This window comes from Gracilinanus agilis, chromosome 6, assembly GCF_016433145.1.
Source record: "Gracilinanus agilis isolate LMUSP501 chromosome 6, AgileGrace, whole genome shotgun sequence".
NCBI lineage: Eukaryota > Metazoa > Chordata > Mammalia > Didelphimorphia > Didelphidae > Gracilinanus > Gracilinanus agilis.
This window is the reverse complement of record NC_058135.1, coordinates 296,897,504-296,912,518: the sequence shown is the minus strand read 5'-3', so window position 1 is coordinate 296,912,518 and position 15,015 is coordinate 296,897,504. Positions and strand designations below refer to the sequence as shown.

The following is a 15,015-nucleotide window of genomic DNA, read 5'->3' as shown; positions in this document are numbered from 1 at the left end:
CACCGAGAGCCTCTCCTGCGTTTGCCCACGGCGGTCAGGCAGGAATCTCTCTCAAGGCAGGCCCCCACGCCTGGGCTTTAAGGGATCTCCTCGCTGGGCCACCTGGGTCGGGCCCGGATGGCTCTGTTGAATCCGGGCCTGGGCGGCCGGTTGTCAGCTCTCTTCCTGCTGCCTGACCGTGCGGCCTTCGTCACGTCCTTTCTGTAAGATGATGGGCTGGACTGGCCCCAAAGCCCTGGCATCGCCCTGGGGAACTATGGGGGGACCTCGTCTCCCTAATGCCCGACTGAACTGGCTGAGCAGCCCTGACCCCTCTGTTGAGCCGGGCTGCGAGTCACGCCAGGCCTGGGGAGTCACGTTCACACGGGCAGGGCTGCGGGCAGGAGGAATAGAGGCTTTGGAGCCAGTCGGGGCAGTTTCCTTGTCAGGACGACATGGGTGGGGTGGCAGAGGCGGCCTCGTGGGGTCCCACGGCCTTCGGGGTGCATCTGGTGAGCCCCAGGGGTGGGAGGGTGGCCTCTGCCCGGTCCTCCGAGGCACTCAGGCGACTCTTTTTCCACAGCTGGCCGGAGGCGTGATCCTTGGGGTGGCCCTTTGGCTTCGCCATGACTCCAAGACCACCAGCATCCTCTACCTGAACCTTGACGACAAGCCGGCCCCCAGCACCTTCTACGTGGGTAAGCAAAGGGCCCAGGAGCCTGCTCTGGCTTTTCTCTCGGCCCCGGGGAGCTGGGGAGGACATGAGGCCCAGGGGCTGGTCTTGGACCTGCCAGTGACTTACTGTCCGTGCTCCCCTCTCTGAGCCTCAGTTTACCCCTCGGTGGAATGGGGGCTTGGGTAGGGCCTTGCAGGGAAACGTGCTCTTGGGTTTCCTTCGGTGAGCCCCCCCGGCCCCTGGCCTTGCCAGCCCCGTCCTCGGGGAGTCGAGGAGCAGCCTCAGGTCCCGCCTGCTCTGGGGGCTGCTGAGACTCGGCCGCTTTGCCAGAGGGGCCTGGGAGGGCATCAGACCTGAGCTGGGAAGGAGGCTCGAGGGGGAGGGCAGGGAGAAGCCCAGCTCGGCCCTGCCAGAGGGAATACGTTGAGAGAGCCCCGAATGCCCAGGGGTGAGGCTGCAGCCTGGGTCCTCCTGGCTCTGGCCTGGCCCTTTGGGTGCGGGGCAGCCCTGGGTGCCCCCACTTGGCTGAGCCTCCCTCCTCTCCTCGCCCCGTCTGCAGGGCTCTCTGTCCACTCTCTGCTTGGCGGGGGAGGGGGGAGCGGGCAAGCAGCAAGTCAGGCCAGAGGGAGGCTGCCTGGGCCGCTGCGTCCCCTCCTCCTCGTTCCCTCTCCCCAGGCCTTATTTGGCCGGCTCTGCCTCTCCCAGAGCATCTGCTGTGGGGGACGGAGCCCCCCGGCCCGGCCCGGCTCTCTGGGGCCCCGGCAGGCTAGCGAGCGGGGCTGTAGGAGGAAGAACCTGTGGGCCGTGAGGAGGGCCTGGGGGGGCCTGAGTCAGAGCCTCGTTCCGCAGCCTCCTGGCTGTGTGATCCGCGTCCTGGGGGGCCCCGAGCCCCGCACACTGAAGGGCTGGATCGGAGCCTCTTGGAAACGGCAGCCGCTCGCTTTTCTCCTTATATAGCCAGGCCGACGGGGGAGGCAGCTGCTGTCTGTCTGCGCTCACTTAGGGCAGGGGCTGGCGCTGCCTGGATGGGCGCCTCCGGCCAGGCCCAGCCCAGCCCTGCAGCTGCCTGTCGGGGGAGGCTAACGGGGGGGCCCCGGGGAATGGAGCAGCCCCAAGGGGGGAGGGGACAATCCCTGCCTCTGGAGAGCTCGAGGCGCAGGAGGCCAGGAAAAGCCTCCACTGGCATCGTGGTCCCAGACTGGCATGGGCCCCCTCAGCTCCCCCCCCTCCCCCAGGCGGCCGCTGTTTGTGTCTGTGCCGGGCCTGCCACCCAGGGCCAAGGTCCCCCCTGGGCCGCCACGGTTCTCTGAGGGGGGAGGGATGTGCCCTTCCCCCAGACCCGTCCAGCTCTGAAGAGCCCCAGGTGAGGGCCCACGGGAGGGACCCCCAGGCCAGAGGCTGGACTGGCTCTAATTCCTGGGCTCCTCGATCCTGGGCCCTTTGGAGTAGCTGGCAGGGACGCCCCCTGCGGGCAGTCGGCAAACATTCCTGAGCTGCCGCCTCTGGCCGAGCTCCAGGGTTGAGGGGAGGCGCCGCCGCCTTTGCCCCTTGGCATGCCAGCCCCCGGGGCTGGGCTCAGGAAGGAGCGATCCTGGTCCTTGGCACCAGCTGGCAGCCGCTGCAGGGTGCCCGCCTCTAGTGAGAGTCCTGGGGAGCACCTTCTCCCTTGTCCACCCTTCTGGGAACGTCTAGGAATCAGTCCGGTGCGCCCCGAGTGCCAATCCCGCTCGGTCTGTGATCTCAGACAAGCTCCGGCTCTGGGAGCCCCCCATGTGCTCTCCCTGTGATGCGGAGGCCCAGGAGGGGAAAGGACTTACCCAGGGGCACACAGCGAGACATCCTGGTCCTGGCCATAAGAGGGAGGGGGATCGCTTCGTTCCGGGATACTTTAAGGCTGAAACATTCTTCTTGTGGCCCTCCAACAGTCCTGCGGTGCCAGGACTCTTCCTCTGGCCCAGATCCGCCTGGGGGCTCCCTCGCCTCCCCCCACCCCCAGCCCATCGGCCTCCAGCCCGAGCCAGCGAGGGGCCTTAGCCAGGGTCACCCAGCGAGGCTGGCTTGGAGCCAGGCCTCCTCCTGGGGCCACGCTGCTTCCAGGGCATTTAGAAGGGAAGGTGGGGAGAGGCAGCGGGTCACGGGGGAGGACATGGGGGATCCCCAGGAGGGCAGCTAGGACGGAGGCGGGAGGCTCCGTGGTGTGGGGACGGTCAGCAGCGGCCCAGCCACGGGTGGAGGCCCGCAGCAGAGACGGGGGAGCCGCCCCAGCAGGGCCTCACTTTTCTGGCGAGGCTGGAGGACGAGTGCGGGGAGCGGCCCCTCGGGCCAGCGGAGCAGGGGTTGCCTTTCTGTATCAGGAAGGCCGGGTAACCGCGGCTGCTCCAGCTCATCCAGGAGCTCAGGTGTATGGGGGAAGGGGGCCGGGGGGGGGGAGCCCCCCACGGCTGGGGCTTGGCAGGGAGACACAGGTGCATGGGTTAGCGAGCAGAGTGGCTCGGGGCTGACCGTCCAGGGTTCAAGAAGGGGGAGGCAGGTGGAGCCACAGCAGAGGTGACGGCCTGTCCACATGCACCACTTCCCACCCAGGGGTGCTCCTGGACTCTGCACCCTGTGACCAGCCGGCCAGTGCTGGGAGAGGGCTTTGAGCACGGGTCCCTGGCGCCCCCTTCTGCTTCCTCCAGGCAGCCCCAGGACTGAGCCCCATTTCCCCCCGGGAGGGTGGGATGAGACTCTTCTGCAGACCAGACTTGGGGACAGGAGCTTCCGGGGGCCGGCCAGGCCTCGTGGCATCCCCGGCAAGTGGCCTTCCAGTCACAGAACCCCAGTGTGGGAGGGGATGTGGCGATGGCCAGCCCTCCCTTAAGGGAAACAGCCAGCCCAGGAGGAGCTGGGGGCGGGGGAGGCCCCCAGAGCCCAAGACACCCCAGAACCGAGAGGCGAGCCCCAGAGAGGGAGTTGGGGGGCCTGAGCCCTCCCCAAGTTCGTGGGAACCAGCATGTGTCCCCCAACGAGCCTGTGCTCACTGAGCCCCCCAGCCTTGCTGTTCTGGGCATGGGAGGACTGGACCTGCGCACGGACCCAAAGCGGCCTGGCCGGGGAGGAGGGAAGACCCAGCTGTTCTTCAGCCGCGGAGCAAAGCCCTTGACCCGGCCCTCTCTGGGGACAGTGAGGCCAGCCAGCTGCAGGGTTGGGGGGGCCCGAAGGCCATGGCTCCGAGAGGCCGGACAGTGAGCCTATTGTGCGGGCCTGGAGGGAGCTCCGTGGTGATGGGCCCCGGCTCGGAGAGGTTCTTTCCCCTCATCTCCCTTCTACCCCTGGCATCCCTGCCAGAACTAGAGGACCCCTTGGAGACCGAGGCCAACTGCCTCCTTTTGCAGACGAGGAAACTGAGGCAGAGGCCAGGTGACTTGGCCAAGTCAACGGGCAACAGAGCAAATCTCTGAAGCAGGATTTAAACACCTAGTTCTCTCCTGGGTCAGTTATCTGTCTGTGCCTTCCTTGTCTCTCTCTCTCTCTCTCCCCCCCCTCCCCCTTTTCTCCCTCTTTCTCTCCGTCTCTCTCAGCTCTGTCCACCTTCCCTTCCTCATATAGTTCCTCCTCTGCTCTGGCCTCCCCTCCTTTTCCTAACCCTCAGAACTGGGGCCCCACCCAAGACCCCCTGGGCAGAGGGGCCGCCATCCATGTTTCCAGCGGCCTCATTCTCCTGCGGATAGAAGCTGGCAGTTTAGAACTGTGAGGGCCCTAACTCTCTTACGGGACAGGTGGGGAAACCGAGGCCTGGAGAGCCGGGCCTTGAACCCGCTTCCTTCCTGCCTGAGGGGCTGAGAAGGAGCCCGAGATCCGTCTCCTTTTGGCCTCTCTAGTGCTCTGCTTGGAAACAGGAAGCATCATGGGGCCTGACAGGCTATTTTTGGGTCAGCTTCCCTCGGTGCTGACCCAGAGAGTACCGGGGGGCGGGGTGTGGAAGGCCCCCCCCATCCTGGCCTGCACCCTGGCAAACAGCTGCGGTGGGGGCCGGCGCCAGGGGCCTGTTCAGACATCTCCAGCCACCTCACGCATCCCTCTTCCGCTGCCTGTCGCCCAGCTCTCCCTCCCCCTCGGCCTGGGAAGCAAAAACAGCCGCCCCCTCCCCCAGCCCAGCAGGCATCTGGGCATCCTGTGAGAATTCAGTGCTGTGATTTTGGGGCGTTGTCATGGCAACCCGGGGCTCCCGAGCCAGTTCCATTACAGAATTATTTTTCAAAGAGACCCAGGGAGGTAATGGGCGGAGAAGGTGGGCAGTGCCCGCTGCCACTGGGCTGGCACTCAATGACCAGGCGAGCCGCCAGCTGGCCCCCTGCCCCCGGGCTGCCAAGCACGCTACAGGGATGGCCTTGTTGGAGCAGTCCTGGCAGTGGAGGCCAGCGTCACCCCCATTTTATAGCTGATGAGATGGAGTGAAGTGACATGGGCAGGGTCACACAGCTGGGACGTGTCTGAGGCAGGATCAGAACTCGGGCCTCTGACCCCCGAGTCTGACGGTCCACCCAGCGACGAGAGGCGACAGTCCCGGGCACCCCAGAACGCTTGGCATGTGCTCAGCGGGTGCTGTAGGAAGGCCCTGAGTGCCCCCCGGCAGACTCTCCTGCTGTGGGCCTGGCACCCAGTGGGCACGCGCCTGGCGAGCCAGCTGAGTGCCCCAGAGCCTCGCCTGATGGGCCTGCCAGCCCCGTGCGGCGCCCCTCTCTCCCCCCAGAGCTTTGTGTAATCTTTAGGGGAAGCCCAAGAACCCGAGGGCAGGCCGACTGCCCCCTCGGCTGCGGCCTCCTCTGCCCAGCGCCCATCTGCCTTCCCCGCAGGGTGGCCCTGCCAAGGCGGCGAGTTGGGGGGAGCTGCCACTAGCCTGGAGCTCCCCGGGGGGGCAGAGAGCCCAGAGCAGGGCATGGCCCTGTCGGGCAGCCCCAAGGGTCAGCAAGCGTTTCCTGGCATTCGTTGGCCTCGACGGCTTCCCCCATTGTCCCCGGTTCTGACCACTTGAAGATGGAGCTCTGTGGTTGTCACCTCGGGCTTGGGGCTGCCCCCTCCTCTTTTGGGGGGCCGGAGTCGGGGTGCAGGCTCTGGTCAGCGCCTTGCCCTCTCCTGGAGATCAGTCCGGTCCCCATTCCCTGACGCTCGGATGAAGGGGGTTCTGGATGGACGGGGCCTCAGGAGGCCATCATCAGTCCTGGGGGGAGGCGGCGGTGAGGGGGTGGCCGAGGCCCCGGCCTCCTCCTTTCCTTCCAGACGTCGCTCCCCTTCCCGGCCTCATCTTCCCAAGTCTGGGACGGGCTCTCCCTCCCAGGCATCCTCAGAGGCTCTCTTATTGCCAGCTGGTCAGCATTGATGACTAGGTGGGGCAGTTCAGTGGCTAGAGCTAGGCCTGGAGACGGGAAGTCCTGGGTTCCACTCTGGCCTCGGACGCTTCCTTGCTGGGTGACCCTGGGCAAGTCACCCATTGCCCAGCCCTCGCCACTCTTCTGCCCTGGAACCGACACACGGACAGAGGGGAAAGCTTAAAAAAAGACTTTGTGCCAAGCACGGTGCTGGGGTGCAGGTACGAGGAGGAAGAAAGCCCCGGCAAGCTTCCCTTCCGATGGGACGGCAGAGGTGGCCTTCGTGCCACCCGGCGGGTAAATGGGGCCATCTCAGAGCTGAGGTGCCAGCAGGCGGGCACTCTGGGCATGGGGCAGCCCGTGGCAGTGACTGTGTTTCCTCCCAGGCATCTACATCCTCATCGCCGTGGGTGCCGTGATGATGTTCGTGGGCTTCCTCGGCTGCTACGGAGCCATCCAGGAATCTCAGTGCCTGCTGGGCACGGTAAGGACCGGCCATGCCCCTCTGCCAACCTTGGCTTCTCCTAGAATCCAGCCTCGTCCCCGGGCTGGGGGCAGGGCCCAGAACCCCCCGTCACACATTTGTCAGGGGCCTTAATGCCCTGGGCGGACTCTCCCCGGGGGAGCACCAGTGCCAGCCTGGACACCCTCCAGATGGGGCAGCGAGGCTAGGGCATGAGGAGGGACTCATCAGCCTTGTGCTTGGCCTTTAGAGAAAGAGCCAGGAACAGTGGGAGCCTGGCCCGCTGCAGGCGGGGCAGGCCTTGGGACCCCCGGCCCCACTGCAGGCCAGGCAGGGCAGGATACACTTGCTGGGTGGGTTGTTGAGGGGACCCTGGCCCAGGGCCTCAGCGCCCCTGAAGGCTGGGCAGCCAGAAAGGACAAGTGGGAAGGGACCTGTGGGGAAAAGACCGACCATCAGGGGCACCTGGGGATGCCCATTACCCTCCACAGTGGCCAGGAACGTCCCCCAGCCTAGCATTAAGCTTTGGGTCGGGCGGGGCTTTGCCTCTCCGACCTGCTGACCATTAGGAGAAGGCCCTGGAGCTGACCATGCTCTGCGCCTTCCCTCCTGGGGCTGGGGCCAAACAGGGCCAAGGGAATAGCATTAAGTACCCACCGAGTGCCAGGCACTGTCCTGTCTCATCGGACCCTCCCAACAACCCCACGCGAGGTGGCAGACGGTAGAACTGAGCCCTGACTGGGAAGGGGCCCTCCAGGAGCTCCTTCCCTCACCACTCACGCAGGTGAGCCGGGCCGGCCCTCCCGGCAGATCTTGGGTCCCTCTGGAGGTCCATCTGCGCCCTCCCCCCCTTCAGCCGGGCCCAAATGCCTTCTGACTTCTGCTTTTGCTTCTTGGCAGTTCTTCACCTGCCTGGTGATCCTGTTTGCCTGCGAGGTGGCTGCTGGCATCTGGGGCTTTGTCCACCGGGACCAGGTAAGCCGGAAAAGCGAGCCGCCCTCCTCTCCTGCCTGCCCCAGACCGCCAGAACCCAGCCCTTGTGGGCGCAGGGAAGAGCCCCCCCAGTCCATCAGGATGTCGAGGATGAGCGAGCGAGGCTGTCCTCGGGGCTGCTCAGGAAGGAAGGTGGCCGGCCAGAAGGGGGACGGAGTTGGTGGTGTCGGCTGCCATCTAACTGGTGGCAGAGCTGCGTCAGGCAGAGGGTTGGGGCCCTCTGGGTGCCTGGACGTGCTGCTGGCGGCGGGCTGGGTGCCAGCCTTCGGTTCCCCCAAGGTTTCTGCTCCGTCCCTGAGTGGGTGGGCTCTGGCGTGGCCAGGGGGAGCGGGATGGCTGCCGTGGGCCATCGGGAGGCGGTAAGACTGGAGTCTGAGGAAGAGAAGGGGTGTATCTGGTTCCTGCAGGACTCTGAAATAACGGGGTGCCCTCTCCCCTGGGGCAGCCTTGTCCAGCATTCCTCTCACACCCTGCCCTGTAGCCCTCCTTCCCCATGGACCTGGCTCTTCTCTCTGCCCTGCTGTCCTCTCTGGTCCTCCTGTCTGAGAGGCCTTGGACAAGTCCCTTCTCTTTTTTTATTCAACGTTATTTTCCCAATTCCACATCATAATTTTCACTGGCCATTTTTCTGAAATGAAAAGCTCCAGACTGTCTCCTCCCTCCTCGGAGACGTGAGCTGTTCAAGTCTTTATCCTGATTCGTCATGCAGAACCCGCCAAAGCCCCAGCACAGCCATAAATAAAGGCGGCCCTCCTGGCTCCGGCAGCCTTCTGTTTAGGGGCTCTCTGGGGTCACAGGGATGGGGGCAGCGAGCCTGGCCGTTGGGCGTGACACAACCAAAGCGTCTTCCCGGGGTGTCCTTGCCCGAGTCTCGGCTCCCACGATCCTGCCCTATCGAGGTCCGGCCCTGCCACAGAATCCCGGGCAAACCCACGAGCAAGTCTCTGATGGCTGCTTTCTTCAGGGGGCCCAATTTGTCCGAGGTTCCTCCATAGAAACTGGGGCCGAGGGGCTGGTGGCCACCCCTCCTGTCCCCCTTCCAGGCCAGAGAGGCGCCACTTCGGTCCCCGCCCACCGGGGCCAGGTTCAGAGGCGGAGGCCCGCGATGCCGGCAGTGACAGGACAAAGTCTGGCGCCCAGAACCAGTCTGGGACGGCCTCGGCACACCTGCGGCACGAGCCCCGGCTACTGCTCCACTCGCAGGCCGTCCTGGGGGGGGGAGCAGGGCGGCTGCCTCGCCCCCACCCCCTCCCGGACACAAGCTGGGCCTCCTCTTCTCTCCGCAGATCGCCAAAGACGTGAAGCAGTTCTACGACCAGGCTCTGCAGAAGGCCGTCCTGGAGGACAATGCCAGCAACGCCAAGACCGTGGTGAAGTCCTTCCACGAGACGGTGAGCGTCCGGCCACGTGCTCTGCCCCACTCTGGCCCCAGGCTCCTCGTCAGTGGGGGGGGGGGGGCAGGAGAGCACTGCCGGGGCCGGCCTCACCGCGGTCCTTCTTCCTTGTAGCTGGGCTGCTGCGGCTCCAACGCCGTCACCACCTTCATCACTGCGGCCGTCAGCAGCGAGCTCTGCCCCAGCGGCAGCAACATCTTCGTCACCACCTTTAAGGTAATCTCGGCTCGGCCCCTGTGCTTGGGGAGCTCCGTCTGGGCTGGGCCGGGCCTCTGCGGGGCCCCCCAACACACCTCGGCCCCTCTGGCTCTTGTCTGCCCCACCTAATCTCCTCTCTTCAGGGCGGGGAGGGGGCCTTTGTCTCTGGGTGTCTCTGCCTCTCTGGTCTCCGTCTCTGTGGGTGTCGCCATCTCTCTTTAGGTCTCTGCGTGGGTCTCTGGGTGTCTCTGGGTGTCTGTGTGGGTCTCTGGCTCCTTTGTGCTTGGCCGGCCTGGGCGGGCGGCGGGTCCCCTCGGTCACGGGCCCCCCCGCTCTCCTGCAGGCAGACTGTCACCAGAAGATCAATGACCTCTTCTCGGGGAAGCTGTACGTGATCGGCATTGCTGCCATCGTCGTGGCCGTCATCATGGTGAGGGTTGGGGGATGCTCCCTCCTGAGCGAGCTGGGGGGGGCAGGTTGTTCCTCCGTGCTGTGGCCCCAAGTTTGCGGCAGCTCCCGCCCGAGCTGGGTGGGCCGTGGGGGGCCAGAGCAGAGCGGAGCTGCGTGAAGTCTGGCCCTTGGGGCGCAAGAAGGAGTGGTCAGGCAGCAGCTGTTCTGAAAGAGATCTGGGGGTTTGAGTGGGCCACAGGCCTCCCCCAGAGGATGGTTTGGGGGGCCCAGTGCTAGGCTCAGCCAGGGGTGGGGGGCTGACTCGGATGGCCAAGAGCCTGGGGGTGGTGCCATCCGAGGAACTGGGCATATTTAGCCTGTAAAAGAGAAGACTTGGGCCCGGGGGGATGGCTTCAGAGCATTCAGGGGTGTCCTGTGGCAGAGGGAGCAGCCCAGCTCTGCTTAGCCAAGGGGCTGTCCCTGTGTGGAAGGGGCTTCCTGGAAAGGGGGGGAACCTTCAGCGAGCACCCCCTCGCCTTGCAGATCTTCGAGATGATCCTCAGCATGGTCCTGTGTTGTGGCATCCGGAACAGCTCCGTGTACTGAGGGGCTCGGGCTGGAGAGGAGGAGGGGTGCCCCCACACTGGCTGAGAAGCCCAGGGAATCCTGTCTAGAAATGTTTCCGCTATTCCTGCGCAGTACTTAGGAGCGTTTTTTACTTTGGGGGAGGGGGGAGGGCTATTTTCCAAGCAAAGGACTTGCCGGATCCCTCTCTGTGCCTGTGGCCACAGGGGCTCAGAGGGGGCTCCTGGAAGAGGGCAGAGAGGGATTCTGAGGGGGGAAGGCCCTGTGGCCCCTGGCCCGGGGACCCTCTTCCCCCCCCTCATCCAGCGGTGGCCTTTTCTGTCTTATAACCGCTCTGCATTCTTGGGGCCCGGCCGGCTCTTCCCCCAGCAGCAGCAGCAGCGTCTGCCATTCTCACCCTTTCTGGCCCCTTAGATTGTCCAGGCCGACTCGCAGAGGAGGGGGGGCTCTTGCTCGGCCGAGGCCCTCCCTTCCCTGGCCAAGGGACCGGCAGAGCCCAGGGAGGGTGCCCGGGCAGGGTCTCCTGCCACCTCCTGGGGTTGGCACTGCCCATGGCCACACAAGACCTTCCTTGGCCCTCTGAGCCCTTCGGCAGTGACCCGAGGGGCCTGAGGCAAGCGATGGAGCCCTAGAAAGCCTTAAAGGAAGACCGACTGCCCTGATCCACCTTTCTCTGGGGGGGGGCCAAGCCCCCAGGCCCGCCTCCTCAGGCCCCCCTGCCGTGCCGGGCTTGCATGTTTGTTTACATAGATGTCGTATGTACCCAAGGAGTGTGTCCTGGGCCTCGGCCCATGTTGTCTGGCCTGTGGGCAGCTGCCAGGCCTCCTTCCTGTCTGTGTTTCTGTTGTGGGTCGCCCCCTGGCTGGGCTAGCAGAGGTCTGCAGCCTTCACCCCTGGGGGACAAGCCCCAAAGGGTTCTGGGGCTGGGGGGGCAACCCAGGAGTGAGATGGGGCAGGGGAGGCCGAGTCTGGGAAAAGAGGGCCCTTTAGTAACCTTTGCACCCGCCACCCCATCCCTGCTTTGCTCAGGGCCTCTGGGCCCCACTCTGGGAGGGAGCAGGGGACAGCATGGCCTGAGGGTCCCCCAGCCCCCCCTTTGCTTTGCTGAGACCCCCCCCACGTCCCCTCTTCCGTCGTCTGTCTGCCTGTTTAGCCAACATTTAAATCCATGTAGATGAGAAGAAATAAAGTTTTTCTTGGTGACATGGCGGCTCCTCGTCTTCCTGGGAGGGAGGGCGGGCGGGCGGGCGGGCAGGTGGTGGGTCCCCATTAATGGTCCTCTGATCCCTCCCTGGGTTTCCAGCTGCCGAAGAGGACACGGGGAGGCCGGGGAGCCCCAGAAGACTCTTAGCTAATGTCCAGTGTCCTCAGTGGGGCCAGCAAGCAGGGTGTTGGGCATCTAGCACCCAGGTGGCTCTGCTTTGGGCAAGTAGATTCTTGGGGGGACCCAGAGCAGGCAGGGCTGGGCCTCTAGGTGGCTCAGTGACTAGACAGCCAGACCTGGGGAACTAGGCTTGGGTTCCCCTCCGCCTGTCCTAGCCAGGAGACCCTGGGCAAGTCACTTAAGTGCAGTGGCCAGCTCTTATGACTAATAGCTTGGAGCTGATGGAAGGGTTAAGAAGAGGCCCGAGCGGAGGACCTCAGGAATCCGGGACATCCCTGGAAGGTGGAGGGGAGGGGGCGAGACCCTACCACGGGGCTACGGGGAAGGGGATGAGGGGAGCGGGAGGCAGGTCACGGGAGGGAAGGCCTTGAATGCCAGGATTAACCGCCTCCCACGGCCAGGCCCCTTCTGGACACCCCATTTGACGAGCCAGCGACTCCCGGTGCTTGGCTTAGCACAATGGCAGGCAAAGAGCCGAAAGGGGAAACCGAGGCCGAGCTCCAGGCCTTGGTGGGGAGGGCAGACCCCGCCTCTCCCCCTTAGCAGGGCGCGTCTCAGAGACTCGCAGCTAACAATGGAGCAGCGTCTGCAAAGATGAGGTAACGGTGGCGAGGCCCCGCCCTCTCCTGCAATGCCCCAATCCCAGAGCTGCTGCTCTTCACACTCAGCGGCCAGGCCCCGCCCCTCCCCCGGCAGCCCCCCGGCCGCCTGGAGGAGGGCGTCCTGGCAGTGGCCGTTAAGGACGAAGCTCCTACTCTGTTGGGGCGGGGTTACCCCGGGAGGCCCAGATCTCCCCGGAGTTTCATATGCTAGGAGAAGCTGTTCATGGGGGGGTGGGGGTGGGGCAGCATTCCAGGCAGAGCTCCGGTGTGGAGCCCTGGAGCCCTCGGGAGCCGCTGCCCCAGTAATTAAGAGGATTGAGGCTGTGGAATCCGGGCTAAGGACGGAGCGAGGGTGGGGTGGAGTAAGCACGCACAAAGCATTCTTCAGGCTCTCTTGCTTCAGCTGACTTCGTCCTGGAAGGAGGGGAAGTGGGGGAAACACATCCGGGGCCCAGAAGAGCCCCTCCCCTCTTCCACCACGAGACCCCGGGAAATCAGTCCGCCCAGCCCAAGACTGGGTGGGGGTGGGGGTTGGCTTCCCCCTATCTTTGCTCCTCTCAAACCCCCCCATGCCTCCTGGGAGGAAGGGACTGCCTACGCAGCGCTGGAAGCTTCCAATAGGTGGCGTAGTCACTACCTAAGCCTCCCGGCGCCTCCCTGCCCCAAGAGGCATTGTGGGCGTTCTCTGCTCCCCACTGAAATCCAGGAAAATCTGTTAACCTAAAGTAGTTCCAGCGGCCAAGGCGCATGCGCAAGGCTCCAGGACTGCCGTTCCCAGAAGGCCACATGAGATTTTCGTCGGCTCGCTCCGCCCACTCTGGCGTGTGATGATACCTCGGCATTTGGTATGTGACGTAATCCACGCTGCATTGTGGGATCTGCAGTTTTTCAACGGACCGAGCCTCGGACGATGATGGAGATGTCTGCGGAGGCCAGGGACTCGGCTTCCCAGAAAGCCCTGCGGGTGCGGGGCGGGGCCACTTCGTCCTCGCGGCACAAGATGGTGGCTGCCGTTCTGGGCAGGTCTCTGCCTCCCCAGGTGTTTCCCGAGGTTTGGGTCCCGTCTGCCACATTAGTGACTCGCTTTCCCCATCTACGAGAGGCGGTCCTGGGTGCCGTGTCCCTGAGCCCACGGGCGGCCCCCGTGTCCCCGAGCTTTATTTTCCCCGTCTGGGCCTGACCACACGTCACGTGTCTGCGCTGCCTCTGTTTTTGCCCCTTCCCCAGTAGGTCCGGCGCACCAGGATCACCCAGAAGGCGAGACCTGACAGCTGGGGAAGCTGAGGTCAGTGGTCACTGCCATGGAAGACCGCGGAGCTGGCGACGCCTCGCTGCGGGGGTCCTTGCTGCGCCCCTCAGCCTCACCCCGGGCTTCAGCCTCTCTTAGTGACTCATCGGACTCGGAGGATGAAGCACTGTCCCCAGGAGCGCCCCTCACCCTGCAGGCGGAGGCCGTGGAGGAGGAGGATGCGGTGGATTCGGGCCCGGATGAACCCCCCGATGCCCCCCGAACCCCCGTCCGGCCTTTCCACCTGCGGGGCACCAGCCCCACCTTCTCCCTTCGCAGCCACAGCATATTCGGCGGCCTGGAAGGGGCGGCTGGACTGGCCGGGGTCCCCATTGCGGATTCCCAACAAGACGGCCACAGGGATGACGGCCCCTTCAAGCGGCCCCTGCCGCCCCCTGGGCCCGCCCCCCCCAGACCAGCCAGCCGCCCCCAGCTCCCCGACTACGTGACCCACCCTGAGCGCTGGACCAAGTACAGCCTGGAAGACGTCCCAGATGCCAGCGACTGCACCAACCGTGCTGTGGCCTTGGAGTTCCTCGGGGACCTGAAGAGGAGGGCCGGGGGTCAGAGCCCGGCGACCCCTGAGAGCTGCGCCCCCTCCTTCAACCAGGACCCCTCCAGTCGTGGGGCCGGCAGGATTGTGTTCACCAAGCCTGCCAAGGCAGTGGAGGGTCGGGCTGAGAAGAAGCGGGCCCCGTGGAGGGCAGAGCAGCCCGGGGACCCCCGGGAGCAGGGGGACGAGTTGGTGGCATTGGGCCACCTGGGCTCTGCCGGGAGTCCCGAGGGAGAGGGAGAGGAGCCCCCAACGAGGCAGGCTGAGCCCCAGGACTTGGACATGCCGGAGGAGGATGAGCCCGTGGCTGCCCACCCTAACCCCTCTGCGGCTGGACCCGTGGGCTTCCATGGCAGCAGGAAGAGGTGCCGAGAGCACCTTCGGCCCAAGGGCGCAGCAGAGGAAGAGAGTGAGGAGGCCTGAGCCTGGTGTCTGGAGAGGACCGGTGTGAGCCCCAGGGCAGCAGCCATCTCTTCCGGGACCTCTGGCACAAGGAAGGCCCTGGCATCCCTGGACAGCTCTGATTGCTGCCCCCCCCCCCCCCCCCTTCTAGTAGAGGGCGGAAATGGCCTTGTTGATGCTCTGAGCAACAAGGGAGCTCCCTCTGTTGGTGGGGATGGGGCAGAGGCCAGGCTGGCATTTTATTGTCAAGTATACCACGGGAAGCCTTCCTGGGGCTGGACAGGCTGTCAACCCCCCTCCCTCCCTCATGTCCTCAGGAAGTGAGAATGGGGCCTCCGCTTGTCGGTCAGGCCCCACCCCCTCCAGCTTGGATTGTCCTTGTGGAGACAATAAAAGGTTTCCCCCAAGGTGCAGTCTGGGTCTTTTACCATGTCTCCCTACCTACCCATGGTGCCCCGGGGGTTCAGCAGGCTCCCACTTTCCTGCCTCCCTGCCGGCTGTGGCTCTTCTCTTCCTTCTTAGTATTGGTCAGCAGCTGAGGCAGCAGGAGCCCTGAGAGCCTCACCGAGCTGGGGACACAATTCAGCCCGTCAGGCCTGGGGTTGGAGTCAGCCATCCCTACCCACAGCCATCTGGGTTTTATGCCCAGATGACACCCACCCCTGCCTGCCATGGTCTCAGCACTGCACATTGGGTGGTAGGGCGGCCCCAGGCAGGGCTGATGGGAAAAGGAGCCTTGGAAGCCATCCTGGAAACCACA

At 65.0% G+C, this 15,015-nt stretch overlaps 2 protein-coding genes across 2 annotated transcripts; both read left to right on the top strand.

Moving 5' to 3' along the window:
- The first annotated feature begins 538 nt into the window (after positions 1 to 538).
- CD81 (CD81 molecule) lies at positions 539 to 11,229 on the top strand. The gene is made up of 7 exons (XM_044682362.1): positions 539 to 677; positions 6,390 to 6,487; positions 7,367 to 7,441; positions 8,746 to 8,850; positions 8,968 to 9,069; positions 9,395 to 9,481; positions 9,985 to 11,229. The coding sequence occupies exons 2-7, from the start codon at positions 6,422 to 6,424 to the stop codon at positions 10,045 to 10,047; spliced, it is 498 nt and encodes a 165-aa protein (XP_044538297.1). The 5' UTR covers positions 539 to 677; positions 6,390 to 6,421; the 3' UTR covers positions 10,048 to 11,229.
- Positions 11,230 to 13,020: 1,791 nt separating this feature from the next.
- On the top strand, positions 13,021 to 14,681 carry TSSC4 (tumor suppressing subtransferable candidate 4). The gene has a single exon (XM_044680569.1). It carries the CDS (start codon positions 13,314 to 13,316, stop codon positions 14,274 to 14,276), a length of 963 nt encoding a protein of 320 aa, XP_044536504.1. The 5' UTR covers positions 13,021 to 13,313; the 3' UTR covers positions 14,277 to 14,681.
- The last annotated feature ends 334 nt before the right edge of the window (positions 14,682 to 15,015 follow it).